The sequence below is a fragment of the Pygoscelis adeliae genome, unplaced genomic scaffold (assembly GCF_000699105.1).
Source record: "Pygoscelis adeliae isolate BGI_AS28 unplaced genomic scaffold, ASM69910v1 Scaffold57, whole genome shotgun sequence".
NCBI lineage: Eukaryota > Metazoa > Chordata > Aves > Sphenisciformes > Spheniscidae > Pygoscelis > Pygoscelis adeliae.
The window spans coordinates 4663010-4689093 of NW_008825615.1; the positions used below are offsets into that span (position 1 = coordinate 4663010).

General features: G+C 38.0%; 1 protein-coding gene across 1 annotated transcript in view; it reads left to right on the forward strand.

Moving 5' to 3' along the window:
* Positions 1-621: 621 nt before the first annotated feature.
* PHIP (pleckstrin homology domain interacting protein) overlaps positions 622-26084 on the forward strand; it is a 119850-nt gene continuing 94387 nt past the window's right edge. Inside the window, 4 exon segments of the mRNA XM_009333228.1 lie at positions 622-789; positions 7328-7478; positions 7589-7687; positions 18507-18667. Coding sequence (XP_009331503.1) covers positions 622-789; positions 7328-7478; positions 7589-7687; positions 18507-18667 — 579 coding nt within the window.

Here is a 26084-nt window from a genome sequence, read left to right on the forward strand (position 1 = left end):
TAGCCTCTTATTTCAGAGTGACAATCTCATTTTTATGTTGTCAGTATTAAGATTTATATTTGTGCTATAACCAAAGACTGAGAATTGAGTCCCTGGTAATAAACTTTCAACCTAGGTGTGCTAAGGGTGGTGGGGACTCCTCAGTAACAGATCTCAGGATGTTTTGTATTCTCTTGCATTAGTTGTGAAAACTTAACTAATTGTAAGCCAGCTATTTTTCTCTTTTTTTTGAAAGACTGAGGATTTCTCATGATGCGGGATAGAAATTGAGGAGTTTTAAGAGTTAACGGCTTACTTCAGCAGAGCAAGGCAGCCTTGTGAATTGTTTATAGACTGTGGTTAAATGTGTTGTTTAAGTGTGGTGTAGTTAGGCTTTAAAATACATTTGTTAGGGCCTTGACACATGAACAAGCTATGGTACATCATTTGACTCCAGGGTAATTGTTTTTTCATGTTGTAGCTTCACTATGGGTGTAGCTGTGCTAATTGTATGCTGTGGATGAAAGATATGCATTTCTGCTGCGTCCTTTGTGTAGGCACGAGTGCTCATCCTAATGTGCCGTCAGTCGGATAAGGGAGCTGAACTGTCTGAAAAATGAACGGTACAAAAATCATTTTCGGATGGTTCAGCTCTCCTTTTATGTTCAGCAGCATCGGTCCTACCACCACCGTGAGGGAGATGATAGGAGTGCGCGTGGAGGGCTCGGGGAATGTGTTGGGGTTGCTCCTTTTGGGAGCAAAGAGGACTTCAGCGGGATGAAGCCGACTGTTAAGATTCACTGCAGCAAGGTAGAGCTACTTGTAGAAGGTGGTTGGAGTTTTGTTGTTTGTTTGGTTTTGGGGGGTGGGGTTTGTGGGGGTTTTTTGTGCTTTTTTTTTTTTAAGGTCTTCTAGGGTACAAGCATCATAGTGTGTATGATCAGAACCATTGTGTTAACTTTCTTTTTCCTATCAAGTATTTGTGTAACTCATTTTCTCTGTTGAACTAGAATTTTATTCATGGTGGTTGAGGAGGGAGAAGGCAGGGAATTAACATCAAATAGGAAGATGGTGCGATGGGTTTAGTAGGCAGTGTGCCTTGTTGTTTTCAGGAACTGTTTATTACTATTTTGCTAACATTTGTCCCTTCGTCTTCCCCTGTCCGCAATTATTAAATGTGATTTAAAGGGAAAATGACAAAACTCTATTTTCAGGCCATCCCACTGTTCTTTCTGTTTGGTTATGCAAAGGTGTGTGAAGTTACAAAAAGTATCTGTGGGACTGGGACACTAAGTACATTGACACTGTATTTCATTGTTCATATAATACCTAACGCAGTAAAGTCTTAGGCAGCATTGTGGTTACTGTTTAATAATTCTGTTTCTTAATAAGTAACCAGATAATAAGTGGCTTGTTTCTTCAGGAAATCTTGTGCTGTAAAGGTATTCAAAGAAATAGGGAGCAAAAATAAAACTTGCGTTGAATCAGAGCGCTGCATCATCATCTAGTTTTCGTTATTAACAGTATTTTGGGGAAAGTCTATACAGTGATTTGGAAGGTGGTCTGAAAGACTTGGCACTGGAGGTAAGAAAACCTGTGAAATGATTGTGAGCCTTAGCAATGTTTTTGGTCTCATCACTGCTTCTGTTGGACGTACATAAATTATTTCCTTTTAGTTCTAAAAGACAAGCACTTCTGTTCTACACATTATTGCCATAGCTGGGAATTTAGGTGATGTTAGAGCCTCTCTGTTCAAACGATTATATTTTGATGAGGAGGAACTCTTGTTCATTGTGCAAAGTGCCACATGTTCGTTTGTTCCACAGATAAACAAGAGGATTGGCTAAGTCAACTGTTTTGTGCTAGTTCTTTGAAACTGAGACTAAGAAACACTTAACAGGTGGGCTAAAGAGGAATATCAAGTTGCTAAGGCATACCTTTTGTTTAAAAAACAAAAACAACGCAAAACATTATGAATGAGTTTAAGATGGGCAAATAGGTACAGGTAATTTAACAGTAATAGATATAGTTGAATGTCTTGGTCCATAAGGCTGAAAATGTTACTACTGTTCATACCTTCTCATGTGGTAAGTAGCAAGCTTGCAGCAGTCTGTTTATATTAAAGTTTGAGTTTATCTGCTCTGGCCTCACACCTATTAAAAGCATTAAATAGTTGAAAAACTAGTATGTTCTTGGGATGGCTGGTTTCACATAGGTCTGTTTGATTAGCGAAAAAGTAATCTCACATTAGAATCGTAGGCATTCCTATAGGAAATAGTGGGTAAGTATCCATATACTTTTAGCTCGAGCATAATTAGAAAGTACATGAGAAATAAACATTCTTTGGGGAAAAAGTTCATTCTCCAATTCTCCCCTCCCTGTTGTCTGTCCCCGTGTCCCTGTCCTCCCCCCCCCCAAAAAAAAGACGTTTCAGAGAAAAGTAATTGCACTTTACTGCAATTCCTAATTTTAAAGCGATAAGGCAGTGGCTGGTGGTATAGGGTACTCAGATTGATGGTCTTGATATAGTACAACAATTACTGTAATTCAATTTGGAGCTTGTTTTGGGTAATATATTATGTAGCAGAATAGTTAAAGCTGGGATAGCTGCTGCTATTAGTAAGATTGAGCTCTCACATCTTGAAATATAGGTAGCTGACTGACTTAGATTTCGTTGTTGAATGTCCTTTTGTGGAAATGCGTTTTTTGAAAGATATTTACAGTCAAACTTGTAGTTAAGCATGTTAACTGTTAGTGGGGGGTGGGGGGAACCCAACAACAATACTTCGGAGAACGTTTCGGTATGCATAGTGCTTAGAGCAGAATCCAGAATAGGGTCATATTTTACTTGATGTCTAAAACACTGGCAGCGAATAACTGCATTATGTATTACAAATTTAACTCGCGTCTAGGTCAAATCATGATTCTGTTGCTGCATTCACTGTGATTCTGATGCTGAATTACTCTGCAGTCATGCAGAATGAAAATATAAGCACTTAGGTCTGTTTCAAAGGTAATAAAGATTTGAATGTTAGTCCAAATGGCTGTGTAGCCGCAGTTTGTGTATTCCCATTCTGTTTGTTTGGAATAAGTAAAGTTGGGGGTAGTAGGTAAAGGGTGAAGTTGAGGGTAATGCTGCTTCTTATTTTCTAGAAAATATTATTTGTGCTTAAGATCTGAAAATTTTGTACTTGCTAACAGAGTTCTGATTTTTATTACAGTAATGTTTAAGAATGTTATTAACCTGTCTTATGTGAAAAGTCTATTCAAACAAAAAGAGGGTTCATTATTATAGTTATAAAAGCATATCTTCTGTGCATTTCTGTTAGAAGAAAAGAGCAGAATTAGATGTTGTAGAAAGCCTAATAGGAGGAGGAAAGAAACCAGCTAGAATTTCAGCTAGGTGGGGCTGGCAGAGAAAAAAGCCTGTGCTCTTTATATACTGTTTGACATCACAGTTTTGGCATAAAATTTTAAAATTTCCTGTTTGTAGAGTCCAGTTTTCACTTTTCATTTAGAGCTGTATGAATTTTAAATACTTGTACATCTGTTATTTTTTTTTCTTTTGCTTTTACTTTCTCCTCTTGGAATCAGAGATTGGTATCAAGACAAATTTCCATTATTCTGTTGTCATGAGGTTTTCTGTTACTGACAAAGCTTGTAAAGTGTCCTTTTAAAAAAAAAAATTCTTTTTTGTCACTTAAATCTGACTTGAAAGTACTCTTGACAGGGTTGGGGTTTTTTTGTTTGTTTTAAGAGGAGGACACAGGGTGGTAGGTGTATTTTGTGTTGGTTCTAGCTTCTTTTTACAGTTTGTCAGTGCAAGAATTGTCTCCTGGTAGGCTGCACCTTAGAACAATCCAAATAATTACAGCTTTCGAGCCACTCTTTGTCGTTTAATGTGTTAAATAAACTTCTTTACCTTGTCCTTTCTTGAGTTGTTGTTACCACGTTGTGGTTCTCTTTTCTGCATTTTTTTTTTTTTTTTTCCTTTTTCAAAAGGGAGGAATCTGGACTAAGGTGAATTTCTGTTACGCACTTTTTTCATTTGTGACTTCTACTGTAATGCTAATAGTAACACATACAAATTGGCACTGGAACAGGCTCCCTGGAGAGGTGGTCGATGCCCCAAGCCTGTCAGCGTTTAAGAGGCATTTGGATGATGCCCTTAATAACGTGCTTTAACTTTTGGTGAGCCATGAAGTGGTCAGGCAGTTGGACTAAACGATCGTTGTAGGTCCTTTCCAACTGAAATATTCTATTAATGTTGTTAAAAGAAATTTTTTTTTCTGATGGAGAAGAAAGTACTTCACCTGGAGAAAATTTGCTTAATATCCTGTTTTTAATGGATTATTTAAGTTCCACCATTTCCTTCTTTATAGGAGAAAAAGGGAAAGAAATAAGTCCAAATAAAACCTGTAATAAAACAAGAGGGTTTTTCCCTAGCAGATTTTACAGTGAAATGAAGCTTATTTTTTTTATTTTTAGAAGCTTCTTGTGTGTGCTTTAGTCTTCTATAGGAAAATGAGAGCCAAATGTTGACTATGTATGGTTCATGAAATACTTGTATAAACTTTCTGGAACTGACAAGTATTTAGATGGCCAGTGTCACTTTTTTTTTTTAGCGTGCAGCTTAGTTAGTATTGCTGAATCAGTTTGTTAATGAGCTGGTTGCAAATGCTGTTTAGTAGCGAACAATGATTATTCAGACAGATGCTGTGCAGAAGCATCACAAAACTACTGCGTAACTTGGCATAAATAGCTGTTTTCACACAAATGGACTTAAATGGGGAGAGACTATAGTGTGGGTGTTAGGTATATATTAAGGTAAGATCTTTAATAGGTATGCTCAAGAATAATACAAATAGATCCCCCCTTTTCAAAACATTTGCTTTAAAAACTGCATGAGGAATTAAGCCTACCTCGTTTCCGCTAAAATAAAAAGTGAACACATGGCTTATGACAAATCATGAAAAGTATGACTCAAGATGTCAGCTAGCTGTAGTTTTGGAATATGTCAAAGCCGATTTGCTTCATTTACTTCAGGTTTTGTGCAGTTGTGAGCATGTGTAAAACTGAAGGGTCTTGAGCAGGATAAAATGACAGCTGTATTGCATATGTAGTTCTAATATTTGTGGTTAAACCAAAAGATGACTAATTATTAATCTTTGAGAGACAAGTTCAGATTCTGCAGACGGGAAGTCTGGTTTCAGATATAATTATACAAAGGGCAGTATTTGTTAAATTTTTGCACTCCTTTTCATAGGAGCAAAGGAGAACAAAAGCTAAGGAACTGGACGAGGGCTGTTGATGGCAGAAACTGTACATAGCTTTGTCACTACTTACGGCTATTCTGATATTTTAGGGCTCTCAAGCATGTATTTTGACTGTGATTCCTCCTTTAGGTAGAAAAAAGTAAGTTTTATTTTGTTAATGTTACTGATTAGAAAAATGAATAAGAATAGCAAGTTCTGTATTCAGTAGATTATTTTTTGCCACTCTTCTAACAGGGTGCCTGTCCAATGACATTAAATTTAGTAATTTTAAATGAATTGATCTGTGCCATCAACTGTAACTTTATAAAAAAATATAATTTCTAATATTTTTTAAAGAAAAGCCTTTTTTTAACTTGTGTGAATTTTGCAAGTCATTTAATTTTTAGGCAGTCAAATTCAAACAGCTTGCAAGACCTTCTACAAACGTAATATAATTCACAGAAGGAAAGCCCCACTTTCCTGGAAACAGCTAAACATTTGCGCGCTGATGGGAAGTAGTGAATGAATTCCTTATTTTGCTTTGCTTGCTGTGCAGCTTTTGCTTTACCTATTAAATTGTCGTTATTTCAACCCACGAGTTTTCACTCTTTTACCCGTCTGATTCTCTCCCCCATCCCAGCGGGGGGGAGTGATCAAGTGGCTGTGTGGGGCTGAGCTGCTGGCCAGGGTTAAACCACGACAGGAGCAAAAGAGAAAACTTCCTCCTTCGCTAGAAGGTTGCGTTGGTGGTGGTGGGAATTACTGGTGTAAACAAGGCTTTTCCAGAGCCTCGGTTTCAGACATCAGCACTCTTTATGTTAACAAACTGCTAGAATACATGAAGCAATTACAGTGTGTCAGCAAGATAGGAGCACATTTGATGAAGAATGAGGTATGTTCCTGTTAATTGGGTGTAATACAGAAGCATCGTTCTGCCTAAAATGTCAGTTGCGGCCTCTTCTAGTTGCAGAATAACAAAACATCACAAGCTTTTACTGCAGTACTTTTTTTTTTTTCTTCTTCTTTCTTCTGCAAAGTAAAACTGTGAAGACGTATTTCAGGCTGTATGAAGGATAAAACTACTACATGCTAAATCCTGTACAAGAACTGAAGAAAATTGAGTTTCTGTCCTCCCTCTTAATTTTATTATTTTAAATTTTCTTTGTTATACTCTAAGCTGACAATAGCTTATGCATTTTAAAAATGCTATTTCTTAACCGAAAGCTTTACGTTAACAGGATTTTACTGTTGTCACATATCCATTTCGAAGCTTTTTTTCCTTGTTATATAAGATGATCTTCTGATCTAGAATTATAGAAGTTCAAAAGAATGAACTGTTTTTATCTGGGCAGTCATTAATACTGGTTCAACATTGTTACAATCAAGTGGTGAGAAGATCTGTTGGTGATAATCGGAGCTTGTTTTGGTACTGTGCAGTTGAAAACTATGAGCAGTTACAAAAACTGGTCATGTTTGTAGCCTAATAGAGTACCACATATACCAATTTTAAAATTGAATTACTTAAGCTGACATTTTTTGTTTAAAAGCTTTAGATGTGGGGAAAAAAAATATCCAATTGTGGAGCTTTGACAAGGTCTTGTAACTTAGGTGAGTTGAGGCAGAATGTTTTTGCATTGTCTTCTACAAAGCTATGCTATTTATTTGGTATATGTGAATCTTCCAAGAATTCTGTAAATGTTGCTGTCCTTACAATCTTTGTCTTATCATTATCTTACAGTAACTTAAATTGACCAGACCACTATTTAAATATAATATTGAGTAGATACTTTAAATTTTTCACTTTGATTATAAAGTAGCTTTATAGTCTATGTCCAACTGTGTTTTAAAGTCAGAAAGTAGTAAATACCACCAGTTCTCTGTACAAAGTGGTATGTGCTGAATACAAGAATTAATTAGGACCGGCTGGAATGAATTGTTGTACTTAAAGGTCATTATTTGTTTTTATCCTTAATATACTATAATTTTCATAGGAATTTGTGTAACAATCTGGAAGAAAAAAAGAGTAAAGGAGTAATTTTTTCAAAAATATTATGTTCTTTATCAAATGTTTTGTTTGCTCTTTCATATAATAGGTGAAATATTACAGACATTTGGCACCTGATCACTTGCTTCAAATATGCCATCGACTTGGACCACTTCTAGAGCAAGAAATTCCCCAAAGTGTCCCTGGAGTGCAGACGTTATTAGGAGCTGGCAGACAGTCTTTGCTTCGTACGAACAAAAGTATGAAAATTTTATGAGAATTTTGAGAGTTCTTGATATTTCATGCTTTTTCTGTGTTTTTGCATGAAAAAAAGCTTGCCTACATTTTTTGTGTAATTCTTTTAAAACAGGTTGCAAACATGTTGTATGGAAGGGATCTGCTCTTGCTGCATTACATTGTGGGAGGCCTCCAGAGTCTCCTGTAAATTATGGCAGTCCACCTAGTATAGGTAAGTCAATTTTATTATGGCATTGCCATTGTAATACCTAACTCCCAGAGTGATTGATTATTGTGATGATAAGAGCTAAGTAGTAGTTCTGTTTATATTTGTCCTTGTTTGTGTCGTATACCTTACATTTAGTATTATTTTTATTAAGATGTTGTGTTGTCATATTTACCAGTTTGTATGTGGGGAAAAAAAACAGGTATTGTAAATTCATATACTAGTTCTGCTCTGAAGCTAATTGTGTCTTTGAAGTATGAAATGGAATAAAATATATTTCAACAGTGAATACATACAAATAAAACTCTTTCTGAAAGATGTAATAAAGCTGTCAGTAGATAAATAATTAGTACTGTCTAACAACTTAAAACCAGGACAGCATGGCCCGCACCCATTGTTGGGGAGAATAAGTCACGTACACTGGTAATGGGTTTTCTTTGGAAAGATTTGAGTGTCATGTAGAAGTTACTCTTTGTGCTCTCTGCTCCATTCAGTAATTTTGTAGCTGTGCTTTAGCTATGCTGTGTCATGAAGCATGCATGTGCTGTCTGTACTGTTGAAAAACTGAGAAGCTGGAGGTTAGGGGTATTTTTTTTCTTTTTTTTTTTTCATTAGTGATAATTTTTAAGCTCTCATATGGTTACTAAAATATGTTTGTTAGCTTTCAACCTTTTAACAAGAAGATAACATGTTTTTTTAATTGCTAGAAGAATCAAGATGTGTGATATTTTAGGAGATTCTTTAAGGAGCATTTTTTTTCTTTTGTCCTGGATAGGAAAATGTGTAAAATCACTTGTGTCTTTTCATCTTTCTCTGCTGATGTCCAGGGAAGGGGGAATGGTGAAGACCAAATTACCAGTGTGGATTATACCGAAACAGTAGTTGCAGATAGATGTGCAGTGTTGGATGAGAGTGGGCGGAGAATATCCAGTTGATTGGCTCCTGAGCAGGTGCAGCTGCTGCCAAGACAAAGGTTTCTGTCTTGTCAAAAAAGAGAAGACTGCAGATATATTGGGGGAACTAATGACTGACAATGTACAAATATATGGCCGGGTGCTTTTTGGAACAGAGGCATTTTTAATGTGGTAACTTGCCATTACAATTTTTCAATCTCTAAACTGCTTTTGGAGGCTATTGGTAGCCTGTAAGTTTTCCATGAATTGGGGGATATATATCTCTATATATCTATATATATATGTTAAAAAAAAAAGCTTAATTTGGGCTATTTATATTATTTCTAATGTTGAAGAAACTCAAAATCAAATCTCAAAATGCATACTATTACACCTTAGCCAGAGAATTATAGTTCGTTCTTAACAGCTGAAGCAGAAGCATGCTACAGCTAAGAAGCTCGTAGGTTGAGCACAGCCAATTTTGACTTGGTCAGGTGGCAAAGTATTTGGTGTCCTAGTAGCTCTTCCATTTTAAAGCACAAGTTGCATGCTTTCCATGATATTTCTGTAGATGCTTGGACTATAGGAAGAGAACATGGGTGTTTAGTGCTAAGTTTTCAGAGCCTGCTCAGCTAGTATGTGTATTGGTCAGAGGTGGTTCACTTAAACCCTCATGTGTAGCACCTGCAACCATTCAATGTGGTTTTGTTTACAGCTGCTATTTTGGTATTCATGTAGAGAGTTGTTTCTGTGTTGTGCTCTAGATGTGGGGGAGAAAATAAATGCTTGTTGCTCAGTAGAATGATTCCCCTCTTGAGTGGCTGTGTTTTGGCTTGATTGTAAACGTGGAAAATCTTGGGCTAGATTAGCAGCTATTTCTGCAAGGTGGCTGGAGAACTGAGCTTTCTAATGGCTAAGATTTCTTTAGTGGTTGCCTTACGTTTTCCTTTACTTGGGAATACATTTTAAAACATGTTGGAGAAATCAGAGTGGAAGAGGACTGTTTTGCATTGTATTATAGCTTGCTCTGTGGTATATAGTTTTTAAAGGGTGAAAGACCATTGTGTGAAATCCGTGGCAGCTGGAGTTCAAAGAAAGTTGTAGAGTTGCTGTGGTAGTGGAATTAAATGTTAAGAAAAATAACTTTCAGACTCTTCTTAGGGAAGAACAAGTGAGGCTTTCTAAATAAATGTTATTTTTATTGAACCTTTTGCAGAGTGCTGAATATTTGCAAAATTACAGTTATTTCAACGTATCACTTTTTTCATGACCAATAATTTTCTTTTCCAAATATTGAGATAACTGCTGGTAACTGAATGTTTTCAACTGTGAAGTGTTTTTGGATTTTTTGGATGTCAGGTTCAGAGCTGTGTGTTGAAGCATTTGTTTTTGATTTATCCTGTTCTAGTCTGATCTTCTCAATCATGAACTGGAATGACACTTCTCTTCAAAATTTTCTATTTCAATTTGTTTCTGTTCCCTTAAATAACTTCTCCATTTTCCTCTGGGAAGGCTGTATTTTATGTATTTGCCCAAGGAAAAAAAAAAAACCTATTATTCTTCAGGCTGTATGTATTTCAGGTGGAGAACCCACTAATGATTGAGGAACAGAAAAGATACTGAAGTCTTTCTGTCTTGTGCAGGAAAACTTAATTTACATGTCACCGAACATACGGAAATATTCATTAATTTCGTAGCCTGATGAACCAATGCAATTATGATGCTGATGGGATATTCTTTAGAATTAAATTTTTGTGTATGTTGTACCAGCTGCCTCATAGGTATCTGGTTTATATGCAATTAAAATACATCTGTACAAATATGTACTTTTCCAGAAAACTACGGAATATCTGTAGAAGATAATAAAGTGATACAAAGCTTGAATACGGAATAATCTTTGTCTAGTTGCTATCACTTGTGCAACATATCTTTATAAAAAGTTGCTGAAGTGCTTAATTGCGAACAAGAAGAGCTATGTCATATGTTAGTTTGTTTTGTTAAAGGTCCCACTTTCTTGGATGCAGAAACAGAAAAAGAACTCTTTTTCAGTAATTTTCAGGAACTGCTGAAAAAGCATAGACCCAAAGCATAAAGCTTGAAGAGCTTTGAGCTCAAAGCTCTTGGGAAGCTTGTCACTCAGGTGTGAAGACCTGAATGAGACCAGCTGTTCGCCCCAGACAACAAAGAATGTTTTTCCTGACCAATGAATATATCTGCCTTTTAAAAATAGTATTTCATGGTCTTGCTGAATAGTCCACTTCAAGAAAAGTTCTGAGGCATTTTGTACTTTTCTCATAGTTTCTTTGTTAAATGATGCTGCTGTTTTGGCCGTAAAGAGAATGTGAGGTTCTGAAAGTGCTGTAGATGTCTGTTTTTAGAAATGTAGTAAATACTTTAGGCCTAAAAGCTAACCTAAGAGTATTTCATGTAACTATATTATTCTGTTAATTATAGTAAAAAACTAAAAGAAAAGATTACCTTGTGTTAAAGGATCTGTGTAAAAGTAACATCTTGATACATACTTTTATTCAAGTCTAAAGTGAATTATACTAAAGTAAATGACTTCTTGTTATGCAAGAAGAAATGAGCTATGGAAGTCCTATGGTACTTTGAGTAAAATACAAACTGAATATAGTGAAAGCGAGTGGGATTGCATTGTAGTCAGGGAATGGTTTGGAAATGCTTGAGATTGTATAGCTTTCATTTGTTTTTAACTTTCTGCCTTTCCAAACATCTTACCTCCCTGAATTAGTGAGGGTTGGCAGGTACTTTCATTGGGCGAACTAATATTGTATGTAAAGTTTTAGATGTATATAAAATTTCTGTACTTTCAGAAATGCTCCAGTGAGGAGTCAGTATACTTCTACCTTCATGAAATGCCCAGGGACGAGTTCTGGCTTGATCAAATTGCTAGCTTAACCACTTTACTTTGTTGACAGTCATCTATGAGCCAGGAGATGTGGAGTACTGCATAGAGTTTAGAAGTTGAACAGAAAAATGGTAGGAAGGTAGAAATCAATTCAAGCTGCTTTTTTGATCTTGGACTTCTTTACAGAAGGGGGGGGAAGCACCAACAACCCGAACCTGGGTGCTTGATAATGTTTAGTCTTACTATCTTGGAGAGTGAAAGGAGGAGTCTAGCAATCCCTTTTTCATTATTATTTTTAACAACTCCGAATGCCTTGGTATTCAATAGGGGTGTGTCTAGCCTCTCAGGTTATGAAACTTGATTCAATATGGGTAAGAGTTGTAAGTGAAGTATATTATTCTGGTGTCCTTCCAGGTTTCTTCTGAATCTGGTTCTATTTTTGTGTGAATGGAAGGGGAATGAAGGTGGATTCTATTCTTCAGAACAGAACTTTTATTAGTTAAATACAACTCCAGGAAGGAAGAAAATGAAAGATAAGCCATAATGATTTTTGTGTGTGCTTTTTTAAAATGTAACTTATACTTGGTAGAAAATTAAATTGAGTTTATTACTGACTAGTGGATAGGGCAGATTATCGCCCATCTTTAAGGCATATTTCACATTCCAGGATAAGACCATGTAAATAAGGTGATGGAATTGGTCACTTGGATAACTAAAACAAGAAAGCCAAGGGGAAAAAAAAAAACCAGCATAGCTAATACTGCCATATCTTTCAGACTCCCAAACTTAACCTTCCTTTTACAGATTGCTGTTTTTCTCTGAGCTACTTGTTCTGTTTTGGGCGGGGAATAAGTTAGCGACATTCTAAAACTTTGAAGGCACTCAGTTGATGCCTGTTGCATGCCTTTTGAGTGGGAGAAAATCTTTACTCTTTCGTAAGTTCTACTGAAAACTCCCACCACTTTACCTTCGTCAGCTTTATATTTATGTTTGATTTTTAAATTGTTCTGAGCGAAACCAAACAAATAAGGTGCTCTTGACTGAGATGTGTGGGTTTCAGATTAAGGTGGTTGGCAGCAATGAATTGTAACAGTAGAAGTGAGATTTAAAAAAAACAAAGTTCCATTTTACTAACTTCTTTTAAGAGCCCAACTCTCCATTCACAGTTTAGGTTCCTGAGTAGTCCTTATAAAAAAGGAATTTACATTCTTACCTTTAGAGCTTAATGTTAGAGCCTTTGGGTAAAGAATCCCATGTTTCTCACCCTACCCCACTTTCTTTTTTTCTTTTTTTTTCTTTAACTCTAGTAAAGGTCCTGAGCAACTTGTATTTGACCCTGCTTTCAAAGAAGGATTATACTAGATGATTTTCAGAGGTCCCTTCCAACGTCAATCATTCTGTGATTGTGCGGTAACAAAAGTCAAAGTTCTTCCAGCATTAAATCTGGTGAGGAACATGAAGGAACACAAAAAGGGCTTTTACAGGTCTATCAGCAGCAGAAGGAACAGTAGAGCCTGCTGCTGAATGGGGCAGGGGACCTAATGACAAAAGACCTGGAGAAGCTGAGGTATTCAATGCCCTCTTGGACTGGGTCTTCACTGGTAATACCAGCCTTCCAAAATTTCAGGCTGTGGAGACCAGGGGGAAGGTCTGGAGCAAGGAAGACTTTCCCTTGGTGGAGGAGGATCAGGTTAGGGAATGTTTGAGCAAACTACATACCGAAGTCCTTGGGCACTGATAGGATGCACCCCTGGGTGCTGAGGGTGCTGGCTGATGTAATTGCAAGGCCACTCTTGATTATCTTTTGAAATGTCCATGGTGGTCAAGGGAGCTTCCTGAGGACTGGAAGAGAACAGATGTCACTCCTGCCTCGAAGTAGGGTGAGAAGGAGACTCTGCGGAACTAAAGGCGAGTCCTCCTCGCCTCAGTCCTTGGGCAAGTGATGAAGCAAATACTCCTGGAAGCCAACATACTAAGGACAAGAACGTGGTTGAGAGTATTTGGCATTGATCTGTGAAGAAGTCATGCCTGACTAGTCTGATAGCCTTTTAAATGAGATGAGTGGCTTGGAGGATGAGGGGACAGTAGTGAATGTTGTTTATCCTGACTTCAGCAAGGCTTTCTAAACTGACTCCCATAACGTTCTCACTGACAAAGTGGTAAGATACGTGCAGAAGTGCTGGGCTCAAAGGGTTGTGATCAGCAGAATGAATTCCAGTGACTGGCATGAGGGCCAGTCACAAGTGGTGTACTCCAGGGGTTGATACTAGAGCCAGTATTGTTCAACATCTTCATTAATAACTTGGATGATAAAACACCAAGTTTTGCAGACAGTGCGAAACTAGGAGGATTGATTGATGGATCAAATGGTCTGTGCTGCCATTCAGGGGGACTTTGACAGGCTGGAGAAATGGGTCAACAGGAGTCTAATGAAGTTCCACAAAGAGAAGTGCAAAATTCCTACCCCTGGGGAGGAATAACCTCATGCGCCAGTGGACACTGGGGGCCGACTGGCTGGAAAGCAGCTTTGCAGAAAATGAGCCGGCTGTCCTGGTGTTGAACATGTCAGATGTTGAGTCTACAACGTGCCCTTGCACAAAAAAAAAAACAAGCGGCATCCTGGGCTGCTAGAGGCAGTGCATTGCCATTAGGTCGAGGGTGTTCCTTCCTCTCTACTCAGCGCAGGTAAGATCACACCTCGAGTGCTGGGTCAGCTCTGGGCTCCTCAGAACAGGAGAGATGGACAGACTGGAGCTAGTCTAGCAAAAGACCAGGAAAATCATGAAGGGATTGAGGTATCTGTCGTGTAAGGAGAAGCCAAGAGAGCTGGGATTGTTGAGCCTTGAGAAGAGAAGGCATGGCGGGGGGTGTTATCAATGGGTATGAATACCTGAATGAGAGGGTGTGATGAAGATGGAGCCACACTCTTCTCATTGGTGCCTCCTGACAGGACAGAGGCAATGGACACAAACTGAAATAGAGGAAGTTCAATTTAAACATAAGAACACCTTTTGGGGGTGAGCAAAGCTGTGGCACAGGTTGCCCAGAGAGGTTGCAAAGTCTCTATCCTTGGAGATATTCAAAACCTGACTGGACACAGCCCTGGGCAACCTGCTTTAGCTGACCCTGCTTGGGCAGGGGGGTTGGACTAGATGATCTCTAGAGGTTCCTTCCCACCTCAACCATTCTGTGGTTCTGTGATAGCAGACCATTTCTGTCTTTGAGGCTGGTCATGTTGTGTGAAGATGAGCCCAGTTACCTAAAAACTAGAAGCCAGTTCATTTTATTTGGAACCAATTGGTAAATAATTGATAGCAACTTCAATGATAAAATTTGTGGCGAAGTGTTTTTTACATGTTCAAAGCATCAACAAAGTATGTGGCTTTCTCAGGCATTGGTTTCTACGGATCAGTTAGCTTCATTATGAAATATGAAGAATCCTGATTTTGAAACCAAAATGTTGTTTGGAAGTAAGTGGTGGATTGACATTCTGTGTTGCACAACAGCCACTTAGTAACATCTGCTTTTTTGGTTTGTTTGTTTTAAATTTTGTTTGTTTATTTATTTTTAAAGCGGGATCTTACATGTGAGTAGACAGGCATGTAAAGCTAAGTTAATCTCAATTTCCTTAGTTGGCCAGGCGTTGGATGGGAGTTCTTTCTGTGCAGTGTCCACTTCACAGTGCCCTTCCAGCAAGGAGGAGGCAATCTCTGTTCTGTTGTTTTCTTCTGTCTTCCTTCCAATGCTTCTTACTTGTCTTCATGTTGGTTGACTCACTGTAAGGCCCAGCTAGTGCTCTCTAGCTCTTCCTGGGATAAAGTCTCATCCTTCTTCCCTCCCTTATTATGTATGGCCTGTGGCTCCCACTGCAGCTGTTTAACTGCTTATACCTTATCACTCTTCCTGAGATTAACACTTCGTTCGTACTGACCCATTTGTGTGAGGCCAAGCAAAATTTAAGCAAAGGCAGAAAACTGCTAATGTGGCTAAAACAAGAGAGATAATAGACTCGCTGTCACAGGGGTTTCTAAAATCACTTTTTTCCAAATGCAGTTAAAGTCAAGCTAAAATAGATTAGAGACCACATAAGGCCTGACAAGTGTTGATGCTAGATACGGGTAACAATCGTTATAAAACCAAAGGCCTGTAATTAGTACAAAGGCATTATTATTATTAACAGTTGGTAGCCTTTCTCACCTTGGCTTGCACCAGAAAAATCAATTTTATTGTTCAGCTGCAGGAATTTATTTTTGAGACACAGCTATTTTTAATTTTTACCTGTACTCTGGAGGAAAAAAATAAATGCTGTTGTGCTAGCAAGATGTGCAGATGACACATTGGAGTCATCAGTGTTTGGAATAAAGGGTGGGAATAAAGGTCAGTTAGAGAAATCAAGCTGGATCACGTGGCAAAGTCAGTGAGAATAAATATAAATGTAGATAAATGGAAGGCCATATTGAAGAACAATGGTGAATGTAAAATTTTGTTTAAAACAACAACAAAAAAACCCCAGTTTGAAAAGTCTTCTAAAGATTACATGTTTATGGACAGTGTTCAAACCTGCAGGAGACTGATTCTTCCCCTCCCCCCACCAATTGTCATCTTGGTAAAAAATTTTCTTCCCATAGAATTTAAGTTCATAATACTGTTTTTTTCCATGTCAAATCACTTTTCAATTAACTTAATTTTACTTTTAACCAATTTTGAGATTTTTGTATGTTTTAAGTTTTGATCAAGGCCAAAGAGTGAGATAGATCCCAGTCTTCTTGTTTCCAGTATCACAGTGTTGCCTCTTATTTCTTCCAGTATGTTGATTGCTACTGAACAAGGGGTGTTTCACCTGTTGAGTTTCTCAGGGATATGTGAACTAGTAGCAAGTTGCCCATTACCACTTCACATCAGTGAGAACATAAACGGAAACACTGGCTTAGGTTCTGTTAAACTTAAGTCATCTTCAGCGATTTAAAAAAAAAAAAACAAAAAACAACACTCCCCTCCCCCCCCAAAAAAAAACAAACTTGAAATTTATCTCAAGTACTTTAAAAAGTTTTTCATAAATTCAGATGTAGATTAAAAATTACATGCTTAAATGAAGTCATAGGTTGTTTTGTCCTAAAGAGTATGTGTACACTTTCAATTTATTGACAACATCTCTGCAAATTAAACTTCTAGTTAAGCTTTTTCCCCTTTTTGTGAGCTATGGTTTCATTTTGAAGGCATTGCTAGAAGCTGATTTCCAACAACCATCTCCATCTTACATTACGGGCAAACAAAAGGTAACTTCTGAATAAGTTGAGATGATTGTGTAAGTTCATTTTATTCTTGTGACAAAGACCTTCCTTATTCTGTTTGTGTGTGTGTGTGTTTGGGGTTTTTTGGGTGTGTGGTTTTTTGGTGGGGTTTTTGGGGTTTTTTGTTGTTTTTTTTTTTTTAACTGTAGGATGATTTGTCAGAAACTGAAACGAGATTTATCTTGTGACTGAACTAATCTTGGTTTCCTGCTGTTCTAAAGTAGACTGTTGGCAAGGAAAAGCTTTGTCGTAAAGCAAATACAACTGCATCTTTTTCTTGTATAAGGGGAGGGTGAAGAGGATACAGTAAAGCATTAAAGGCAGTAGTGGCATATTGGCTAAAAATGCCTCGCTCCACAGCTAATGATCCTGCTTCTTCACAGAGCGTCTTGAAGTAGGAAAACTTCCTTGAATCCTTGGGCTACATAGGCAGTTAACTGAAATGTTTCAGGGCCTTTCTTGTGGCCTGAGGCCAATGGGCTTGGCAGTTGTCCATACCACTAAGTGCTTTTGCTTCTTATAGAGTAGCTACAATCCAGTTTGCATATTTAATGTAGTTTGACCTGTGCTGACTCATGAACCAGTGTCTGGTTGGTCTGGGCCAAAACCAAGCAATGAGAGAGGTTTGTAGCTGTTTCACAGTTGATGGTAGGGAGTGAATGTGATTCAGTGCCCAGACCAATGCCCTGGTCCTGCTCAGTTCACTAGTACAGACATAGCCTTGGGCACATACAAAGAATGGCTAACCAGAGTAGTAATGAAAGTATCAGCTACCTGTCTTGGCACTGATAGATCTTGTTTTTTCGTGTGTGTAGTGCTGTGGACATTGTTGGGCATTTATGGTTTTCCTTTTCATGTATTCAGAAGCTGGAGATGTGAATATATTACCTGCTTTATCACAATTCTGTGGCATATAAAATGTATCTCCATTGCCATTCTTCGGTTGAATGATAATATGGGGAGCTGTTTGACTAACGCCTATGTATGCATGCATATAAGCATTATACTCTGTTGCTTTATCATTGCATGAGTAACAGTTTAAAATTAGTAACACTGAGCTTTATTTTCTTTACTGAAGCTCTTGATTGAAGATTTCCATTTTGTTGAAATAGGTTCCTGCTCCTGGACCTTCATAGCTTTTAAACTTGGAAAAAATCCCAAACTTCTTGAATGGGGTTCTGTTAGTCAAAATCAGAATTTTCTGTAAGGTTTTGGTAAATTTGTATGTAAATTTTTGTTTAGTGGTTTTTTGTTTATTTAGTTGTAGTGGGTAGCGATGTTCTTAAAAAAAAAAAAAAATTGAGTGTCTTGCAAGTGGTGGATGAATGTTTGATTGTGTAGACCTCAAAAAACAGATTGCCTTGGAGAAGATTTGAATGTTTGCTGATCTTCAGTTAATAGCTATGTGGAAGCTTTTATGCTTGTTAAATTTGAGGTAGTTTACTCCTCCATGGAAGCTGCCTCAATCCTCCTGAATTTCTCACACTAGGTGTAAAGTGAGAAGCATATGTTTGGGCACTTAAAATTGAAAGTTGTATTGCATCTGTATTGTATTCTGCCTTCCAGTTCGGTACTTTTTTGCACGTTTGTATTGTAGGCTATTTTTGTACGTATTTTTCCCTAACCATGGAAAAATGAGAGAATTACTATAGTAAGCTGTTCATATGGCAAGTGGTCCAGTGTTGAAATACACTTTCCATGCTGGAGAAGTATTTTAGTTTATGAACCCAATATAAATGCTGTCTCTTCTTTTTTTGTTCCCCATTTGGTAGTGGATACCCTGTTCTCAAGAAAACTAAATGGAAAATACAGGCTTGAACGCCTTGTTCCAACTGCAGTCTATCAACACATGAAGATGCACAAACGAATTTTAGGACACTTATCTTCTGTATACTGTGTAACTTTTGATCGGACTGGCCGGCGAATATTTACTGTAAGTACAAAATCTTTATTTTTGTAGATTTTTTTTTTTAAAGTACAGGTAGCATGTCACCTAATTGTTTCCAAAAACTAAATGTACTGATGACGTGTATCAAGAGCAGATAAATGCTTTACTATTGTTACTCTCATACATGCTTTTTAATAACCATGCTGGTTTGCATGTTAAGATAGCTTTGGCATACGTGTGTTAAAGCTAGATGTGATGGTGATTGCTGATGTGTGTAGTTCAGTCAGAAAACTCAGGTTATTTTCAATGGAAAGGAATTACCCTATGTAGATTCTTTCTTCTGGACTTGTTATCTCTAGCAAAAACGTAAGCAAGAGAAAGGTCCACCACCACAGAATTTGATTAGGAAGTCAGAGAGGACAGACAATATGTAATTAAAGATTACTTTGTCTCTCTTCTGTAACATCTGTTAAATTTAAAGCATGACTATTAAGTTTAACAGTCTGGTGATACACTTAGATTTGGTACAGCATGTTGATGGAAACTAGAAAGCTGAAAATTCACATGGTGTGTTGTAACAAATGTTGGTTCACAAGGAATTGTCTTTATGAGATCCCAGGAACTTTTTTTTTTGTACCAGTGTTCTTAATATTTTTAACCATTTTCTTTTTTTTTTTTTTTGGAAAAAAAAAAAAGTTGGACAGATGTCTGAAATCAGTACTGAAATTGCAAGTTTCCCAAGGAATGTGAATTATAAAAACAGATAGGTGTGAGTGTAATTTGGATTTCTTGGTAAGTAGCCAATTTTAGTAGAGCCAAAGATCTCATAAATACACACCTTGTGCCACTCTGGGACGCTTTGGCTACATTTATTGCCTTCCCGCAAACACTACACGTAATTGATACCTTTGTGGATCCAGGAGCTTGATTGTCTCCTTTCTAACCTCATGGTAGGTAACTCGGACAATGCAGGTGGAAGTACGGTTCAGTTCCACTTGTATGTATCGCAGTCCTAACTTCTAAAATTCTTTCAAGGTGGTTGTAAATATTGATGCGCCCTTTCGCCCACATACGTTTTGCTTTGCTGCATGGAGGGATGTGTCGTTGCAGGGATGGGACGCTTACAGTGTTTTGAACAGACTTCTGTTTAGTTGTTTACTTGTTACTTCAGGCATAGCAGAGACTTTTTTCATATTTCTTTAGCTTTCATCGGCAAGCTAAGTCCCTCACCAGTAACAGTCATTAAATTCTTATGTCCTGGAGTTCATGCGTGATTAACCTATCAGGAAAAGGGCTCTCTTGTGTGTTTATTTTATATGTGACATGGCAGAATGGATTAGAGATTTTATGTGTACCAAGTATAAAAATTGCTTATGCTCACCCTGTTCACCTCTAAGTAAAAACTTCTGTTTGTGCTTCCTAGATGAAGTGCATACAACTCCTTGTTAAGGTTTTCTGATTCTTCATTTTCCTAAAATTTTCCTGTGTTCCTGAAATCTTTCTTCTTCTGGAGATATACTAAACTTCCTCTTGGGTGCATCTGCAATGATCATTCCTTGTTGCATGTTCCCTTGCTTTTTGCAGTCTGATTTAAAAGTGGTTAAAGACAGAGAATTCTCTTGACTGTATCAGCAATTTGTTTCCAAAAGAAAAGTAGAAGAACCTGAAAGAAAATGGGGGGAGCAATATTGCTTCTGCAACCCCAGAGCTTTGCTGGCAGTCCTTTGCTGACAGATACACTGGTGTCCTGGTATGACTGCTTGAAAAAGGTCCCAGTTTAGATCATCATGACTTCAATCTAGGTTAAAGTGTCCATAGAAATTAATTATGGCTGGTGAATTTTCATTTTGGAGGGCCTGGGACAGAACTTCTTACCTCAGCATTCTTGGGTAAATCCAGTGTTTTTTGTGTAGTTGTTTAAGTGGTTGTTGGCAAATGGAAAACTAATGGGTTGCATTCCACATTCCAGTAAAATCCAAGTTGCTGTAGCTGGCGTGATGTAGTCAGTGGATAAACAGTCATGAACTGTCTTGTTGTAATTGCATCTGTATAATGAAATGGTGCCAGTTGTCTTCAGTCTAGACCACTACAATTTCTAAAGTCTCTAGCGTAGTAAGTAAAAATAGGAATTTATAATCAAAACTAAGGCAAATTTCATTCCAAACATGTCTGTTGCCAGCGTGTAAATTTGCATGCATCAACAGGGAATTGTTCTTGCTTTAAATTTTTACTCTACAACCTCCAGCATTCATTGTGACATTAGGTAGATAAGAGGTTGTTTTAGGTTTGTAATTGGTTCTAGAAGATGCATCATAACTGTTTTCTTTTCATCCTCACCTCGGAAGGATTGAAAGCCTCTAAATTCAAGTTCTGTTTATGTTCTGCTTCAAATTAAAAGCAAAAGAAAGTGATCTCAGCACATTTTTGAGTCATACTCTTCTGGGAGATGTTATCTTTGCTAGGAAGAAGATGCTCTTAGTTTGTCTAAAGGCAGTGAAAACAGGACATTACACAGTTTTCCTACTAGCTAGAAGGTCATGCAGTGACTGTTTCTATTTATATTCTTTTACGGATTTCACAAGAGATTTCTGAATATCAACCCCTTACCTGGTTTTTTTTCTGAATATGCAAAATATTCCTAATACACAAACTGTGTTGTCTTGGTAATTTAGGTTTTGTTTTTTTTTTTTAATTAACTGCAATTAAGGTGTCCTCTTTACATGGAAAGACACAACTAAAAGACTTATCAGCCATCAGTGAAGAAAACCTAATTATTTCTGAGACTGTATTCTGGATCGCTTGAAAAGCGTGACTTGCAGAACCCACACAGGGTAATAGAAGCAGGCATTGTCTTTTCTGGTTTCTGCACTACTTAACTTTCTGGCTGCAAAGAAGGATGTCCATCTCCTTTTTCCCTGCCTTTTATCTTTCTGTCTCTTCTGAGATTACTCTTTCTAGGGAATAATAAACAGTGTTGTGTAATAGTCTGTGTAAGGTTTCCAACCCAAGATTAATTTGTATGTTTCTTGGCAGTTTCACCTCAGCCCATAAGTCTGTGTAATGGTAGGAAAGTAAACCAGTTTTACTCCATACCTTGGCAATGCTGTCATCAGTTCTCTCTTGGTACTGAACTTGTTCTAGGATTCACTTTTGACAAATGCTTTTTAATAGGCACATAATTCGTAGCAGTTGTAGACATAACCTTGGAAACATGAGCTGTGGTGTAAGCCAATGCCCTTGCTAGTAGAACTGCAGCAGTATTTTAAGAGTTGTGAACTGTCCCATTCAGTTCAGGCAGAATCCCATGAATTTATTTGAACTCTAATATTGTTATCTTGCCAAGATGCTACAGAATTCACAATTTTACCTTAGTCTTTTTTTTTTTTCCTTTTTTTTCCTTTCTCCCCCCCCCGCCCCTTTTTTCCTTTTTTCTTGCTGAGACTTGCTAACAGTCATTTAATTTTTCTCTGCCATGGAGATGTACAACACATACCTCTATAGGTATACTATAGCCAGCTGGTAGGGAGCAGGTGGGTTTTATGCTGATCTTCTTTCCTTGGTTTGCTGTTACTAAATAGACGTCTGAGGACCGTCCAGGTGGTATTAGGTTCCAGAACCAGCTTTTCTTTTCTTGCTGACCATTTTACATCTTTAAGTTGTCTATGTGCAGGTTGCTCTCTGTCAGTTACATTCTGCAAGGAGCATTTTAGGGGTCTCATAATGCAGGGTTTGGTTTATTGGTTGTCTTTTTCTTCCTTTTTTTTTTTGCTGTGCTTTGAACAATCTGTTCATCCAGCAAAATGACTGTAGGCTGTAAGCTTACTGTAAAATCAGTTGCTTATTCATAATATTGATCTGTGTGAGGTGAGAATTGCAGAAGCATGTTTTATGTAATATGTATAGTCCTGTAGACAGTTGTGGGTTTTTGTTTTTTTTTTTTTTTTAATTCACACAGCTCAAAGAAAAACGGGACCAGTGGTTTGAGATTTCTAGACTATGATGCAGTTTAATATTAATGGTTTGGTTCTGTTCTCATGCATGTACTGCTTTGAGAAAGAGATTAATTTTAAACACACGTGAGTATTTTCCACCCCCTATAGTGTTTTGGAAATTCCGGGTTCCCTATTCCCTCCTTCTACTTTCAGGTCTCTCTTTTTAGTGGTGAGGCTATTATTTGTAAGCATCAGTTTTACACATACGCATACCCTTTTTGTCTCTTCCTCTTCTTGGGGCTTTTTGGTGGTGACTGCACTTCGGAGAAGAACACGCAAGCTTCTTCATACTCCTAAGTCTCACATTATTTGGACGTGAGGAAAAATGTCTTTACTGAACGAGTAGTTAAACATTGGAACGGGCTGCCCAGGGAAGTGGTTGAGTCACCATCCCTGGAAGTATTTAAGACAGGTAGATGAGGCGCTTAGGGACATGGTTTAGAGGGCATGGTGGTGTTGGGTTGATGGTTGGACTCGATGATCTTGGAGGTCTCTTCCAACCTTAATGATTCTATGATTATGATAACAGTAGAACAGAATGAGCTGATACTATTTTTCAGATAGTCATTGCATCAAGTAGGTGTAGAGTTTGAAACTTTCTGAAGCTTTAGATACAAAAGTGCAAATTTTAATCTAGAAACACAGGAACAGTTATGGAAACTTACTAATTGAGTAGTATGGGGAAAACCCGAAATCTGACTGCTTTATAGAGTGCTCGTATGTTTGTTTTAAGGAAGCAGAAGGATTAAAACTGAATCTGCTTAGACCTTTATAAGCAGAGTTTAGAGAAAAAAAGGGGCCCTTTTTTCTCTAAACTGCTTATAAAGCTCTAAACAGCAAGTTTGCTAGTTCCGTTGTAAACCCGTGTTAACTTCATCAGTTCATTGGAACTGATTCGGAAGTGTGCGTTATTGAGCTTGTTCATCAACTTTTTTCCTCTTCCCTTCTCCTTAGCTTCTCAACAACCTAGTAAAAGTCAATAAATCAAGCTATAAGTGAAATTAGCCTGTGTGTATACGATTGTCAAAACCATTCTGTGACTGAGCTAATTAAACGTTTTTTTTTCTTTAACAAAACAACACTGTGTGTCTCAAGTTATTCAGTATGAGTAAGATTTGGAGCCTTTTCAAAAGCATTAAATGCTAACAAGTACATTTAAATGCAGTCAAACAAGTATACATTTAAGAGATCCTTGAATCTTCTTCTTTCTTGTAGCAGTTCTGGGTAGGTGAGCATCTTACTGGGAGGTCTCAAGTGCTACCTATTAATTAAAACCTATTCCTGGAGGTGGTTTACTTTCTTTTCGTACAAGTATTTGAGCTGAGCTAAATGTAGCAGTAGAGTAAGATGCATAGCATGTTCATTTATTGAGTCTTAGTTAAATGGGTCTGAATCAAAAAAAAAAAAAAGTCGGTGATCTAGAAGGAAATGGTCATTTCAAGGGTTTGATACAGATTTTGAGAGAAAAAGAGAAGTAACAGAAGCTAGAGTTGAGCGCTTTGTTTTCATATTCATACAGTCTAACATGATGGGGCAAAGAGCAAAGACTGCAAACACTTGTTACAGTTTGTGAGGATACAATCTGAAGAAGTTCTGAGGTAATTCAAAAGGACTTTTGAGGTTCATGCCAAGTAATTGGATTAATACATACTTACGTTGCTGTGTTGTGGTTAAAATGACTACCAAAGTCTTAGCTTAGATGAAATTAAGAGAAATTACAGAATTTGTGTTGTACTTGCTGCTAGACTGCTGATTTTTTTTTAATGATAATGCCCTAAGGATATTGGAAAAACTGAAGATTAATGCTCAGGAAAGAGTTGTGGCACTGTCCAAAGTTTTGGAAAATGATGTCTGTTAGTAAGGTGCTCTAGCATGTTTGAGGTATAGAACTTCTAGTGTAAAAGCAAAGGGGTGGTTTGATTATCGTGCAGTTTCATCTGTGGGGTACTTTTTTTCTTTGGATCCTGTTACAACCACATTAACAGAGTAACTTCCCATTAGAACAACTTTATCCAGGGCTTTGGTGATTTCTAACTTGCGGAGGAGCTGAAAGTGTGCAGGGGAGAGGAAGCTTTTTGTTACGGATACTGAGGGATGTGAAAAGGAGTATAAGAGGCAAATAACGGACCAAAAGCATCTTTCTCAACAGGGTGGTAGACCTGGTGAGGAGAGCGTTAGAGTAGGAAAGATGTGGGAGGGAGACGACAAACCACAGTCATGTGAGGAAGCGGTAGACCAGGTGGGTAAGCAAAGAATGTGGGGTGATGTAGACAGGAGAAACCCTGAAACAACAAAAAGGGCTGAAGGGGGCCCACCCCAAGTGTATGCACACAGGTCAAGAGGTGCATTATGGGGAAAGCTACTGGGAAGTGACTAAGTTGGATGAGGGACAGTAGTGGATGTTTTTCCTGAATTAGCAAGGCTTTCAATGCTGTCTCCCATAGCATGCTTACTGACAAACCGATGAAGTACAGGCTAGATAAGTGGACAGTGAGACTGAAAATGGCCTGAACTGCCTGGTTCGAAGGGTTGTGATTAGCAGCACAAAGTCCAGCTGGAGGCCAGTTACTAGGGGTGTACCACAGGGTTTGGTACTGAGGCCAGTACTTTTAAACATTTTCTTCAAGGACCTCGTTGATGGGACAGAGGGTACCTTCAGTAAATGTGCGGAAGATAACAAAACAGGAGTGGTTGATACATCATCCTGGGTGACCTGCTCTAGCTGACCCTACTTGAGCAGGGGGGTTGGACTAGACGATCTCTAGAGGTCCCTTCCCACGTTAATGATTCCGTGATTCTGTCTGTCCATTGTTATTCAACTCTACAGACTCCGGTTGTTTTCCCTGGGCTGGCACTGTAGCTGTCTAGCGGTTGGATAAGGTAAATGTGTACCACAGAATCTCAGCATGGAAGTTCTGTGCGTAAGTAGAAATAGTATAGGCTGTACCGTTGCTCTCCTTACCCTAGAGACAAAAAAATGTAATTATTAACAAGCTTCCCTTATTATCTCCTTTGTCAAATAGACACATCCCTGCAACAACCCCTCTTATGACAAAGTTTTTAGAAGTAGAAACTGGCTGTTGCTTGCAGTAACTAACCAAGGCTGCACAAGGAAGCAGTCCCTGGTTGAGTGTTGAGTTTAAATGTTCAGAGCGCTACTCTTCTGTAATGCTGATTGTTGCTCAGCCTCCATGTCCTTGGAGGACCAAAGAGAAATCTGAAATCTCAAACTTACTTTTCTGTTTGAGGGAAGAGGGACCGTCTCTTAATAGAAGTGCTTGTTTGAAATGAGTATGCGGTGACACAGAATGTTTGACAACCTTAATTGGAGGATCAGAAGTTTATGCCAAAAAATGACTAGGGCAGAGAAGCATGGCAGCTGGTAAATCAGAATTACTTACCAAGGCTCTGACTCAGCGTGGGCGGGGACAAGAGGGGCGGCGGCCAAACCTCCCCACGTAGAAGAGCAG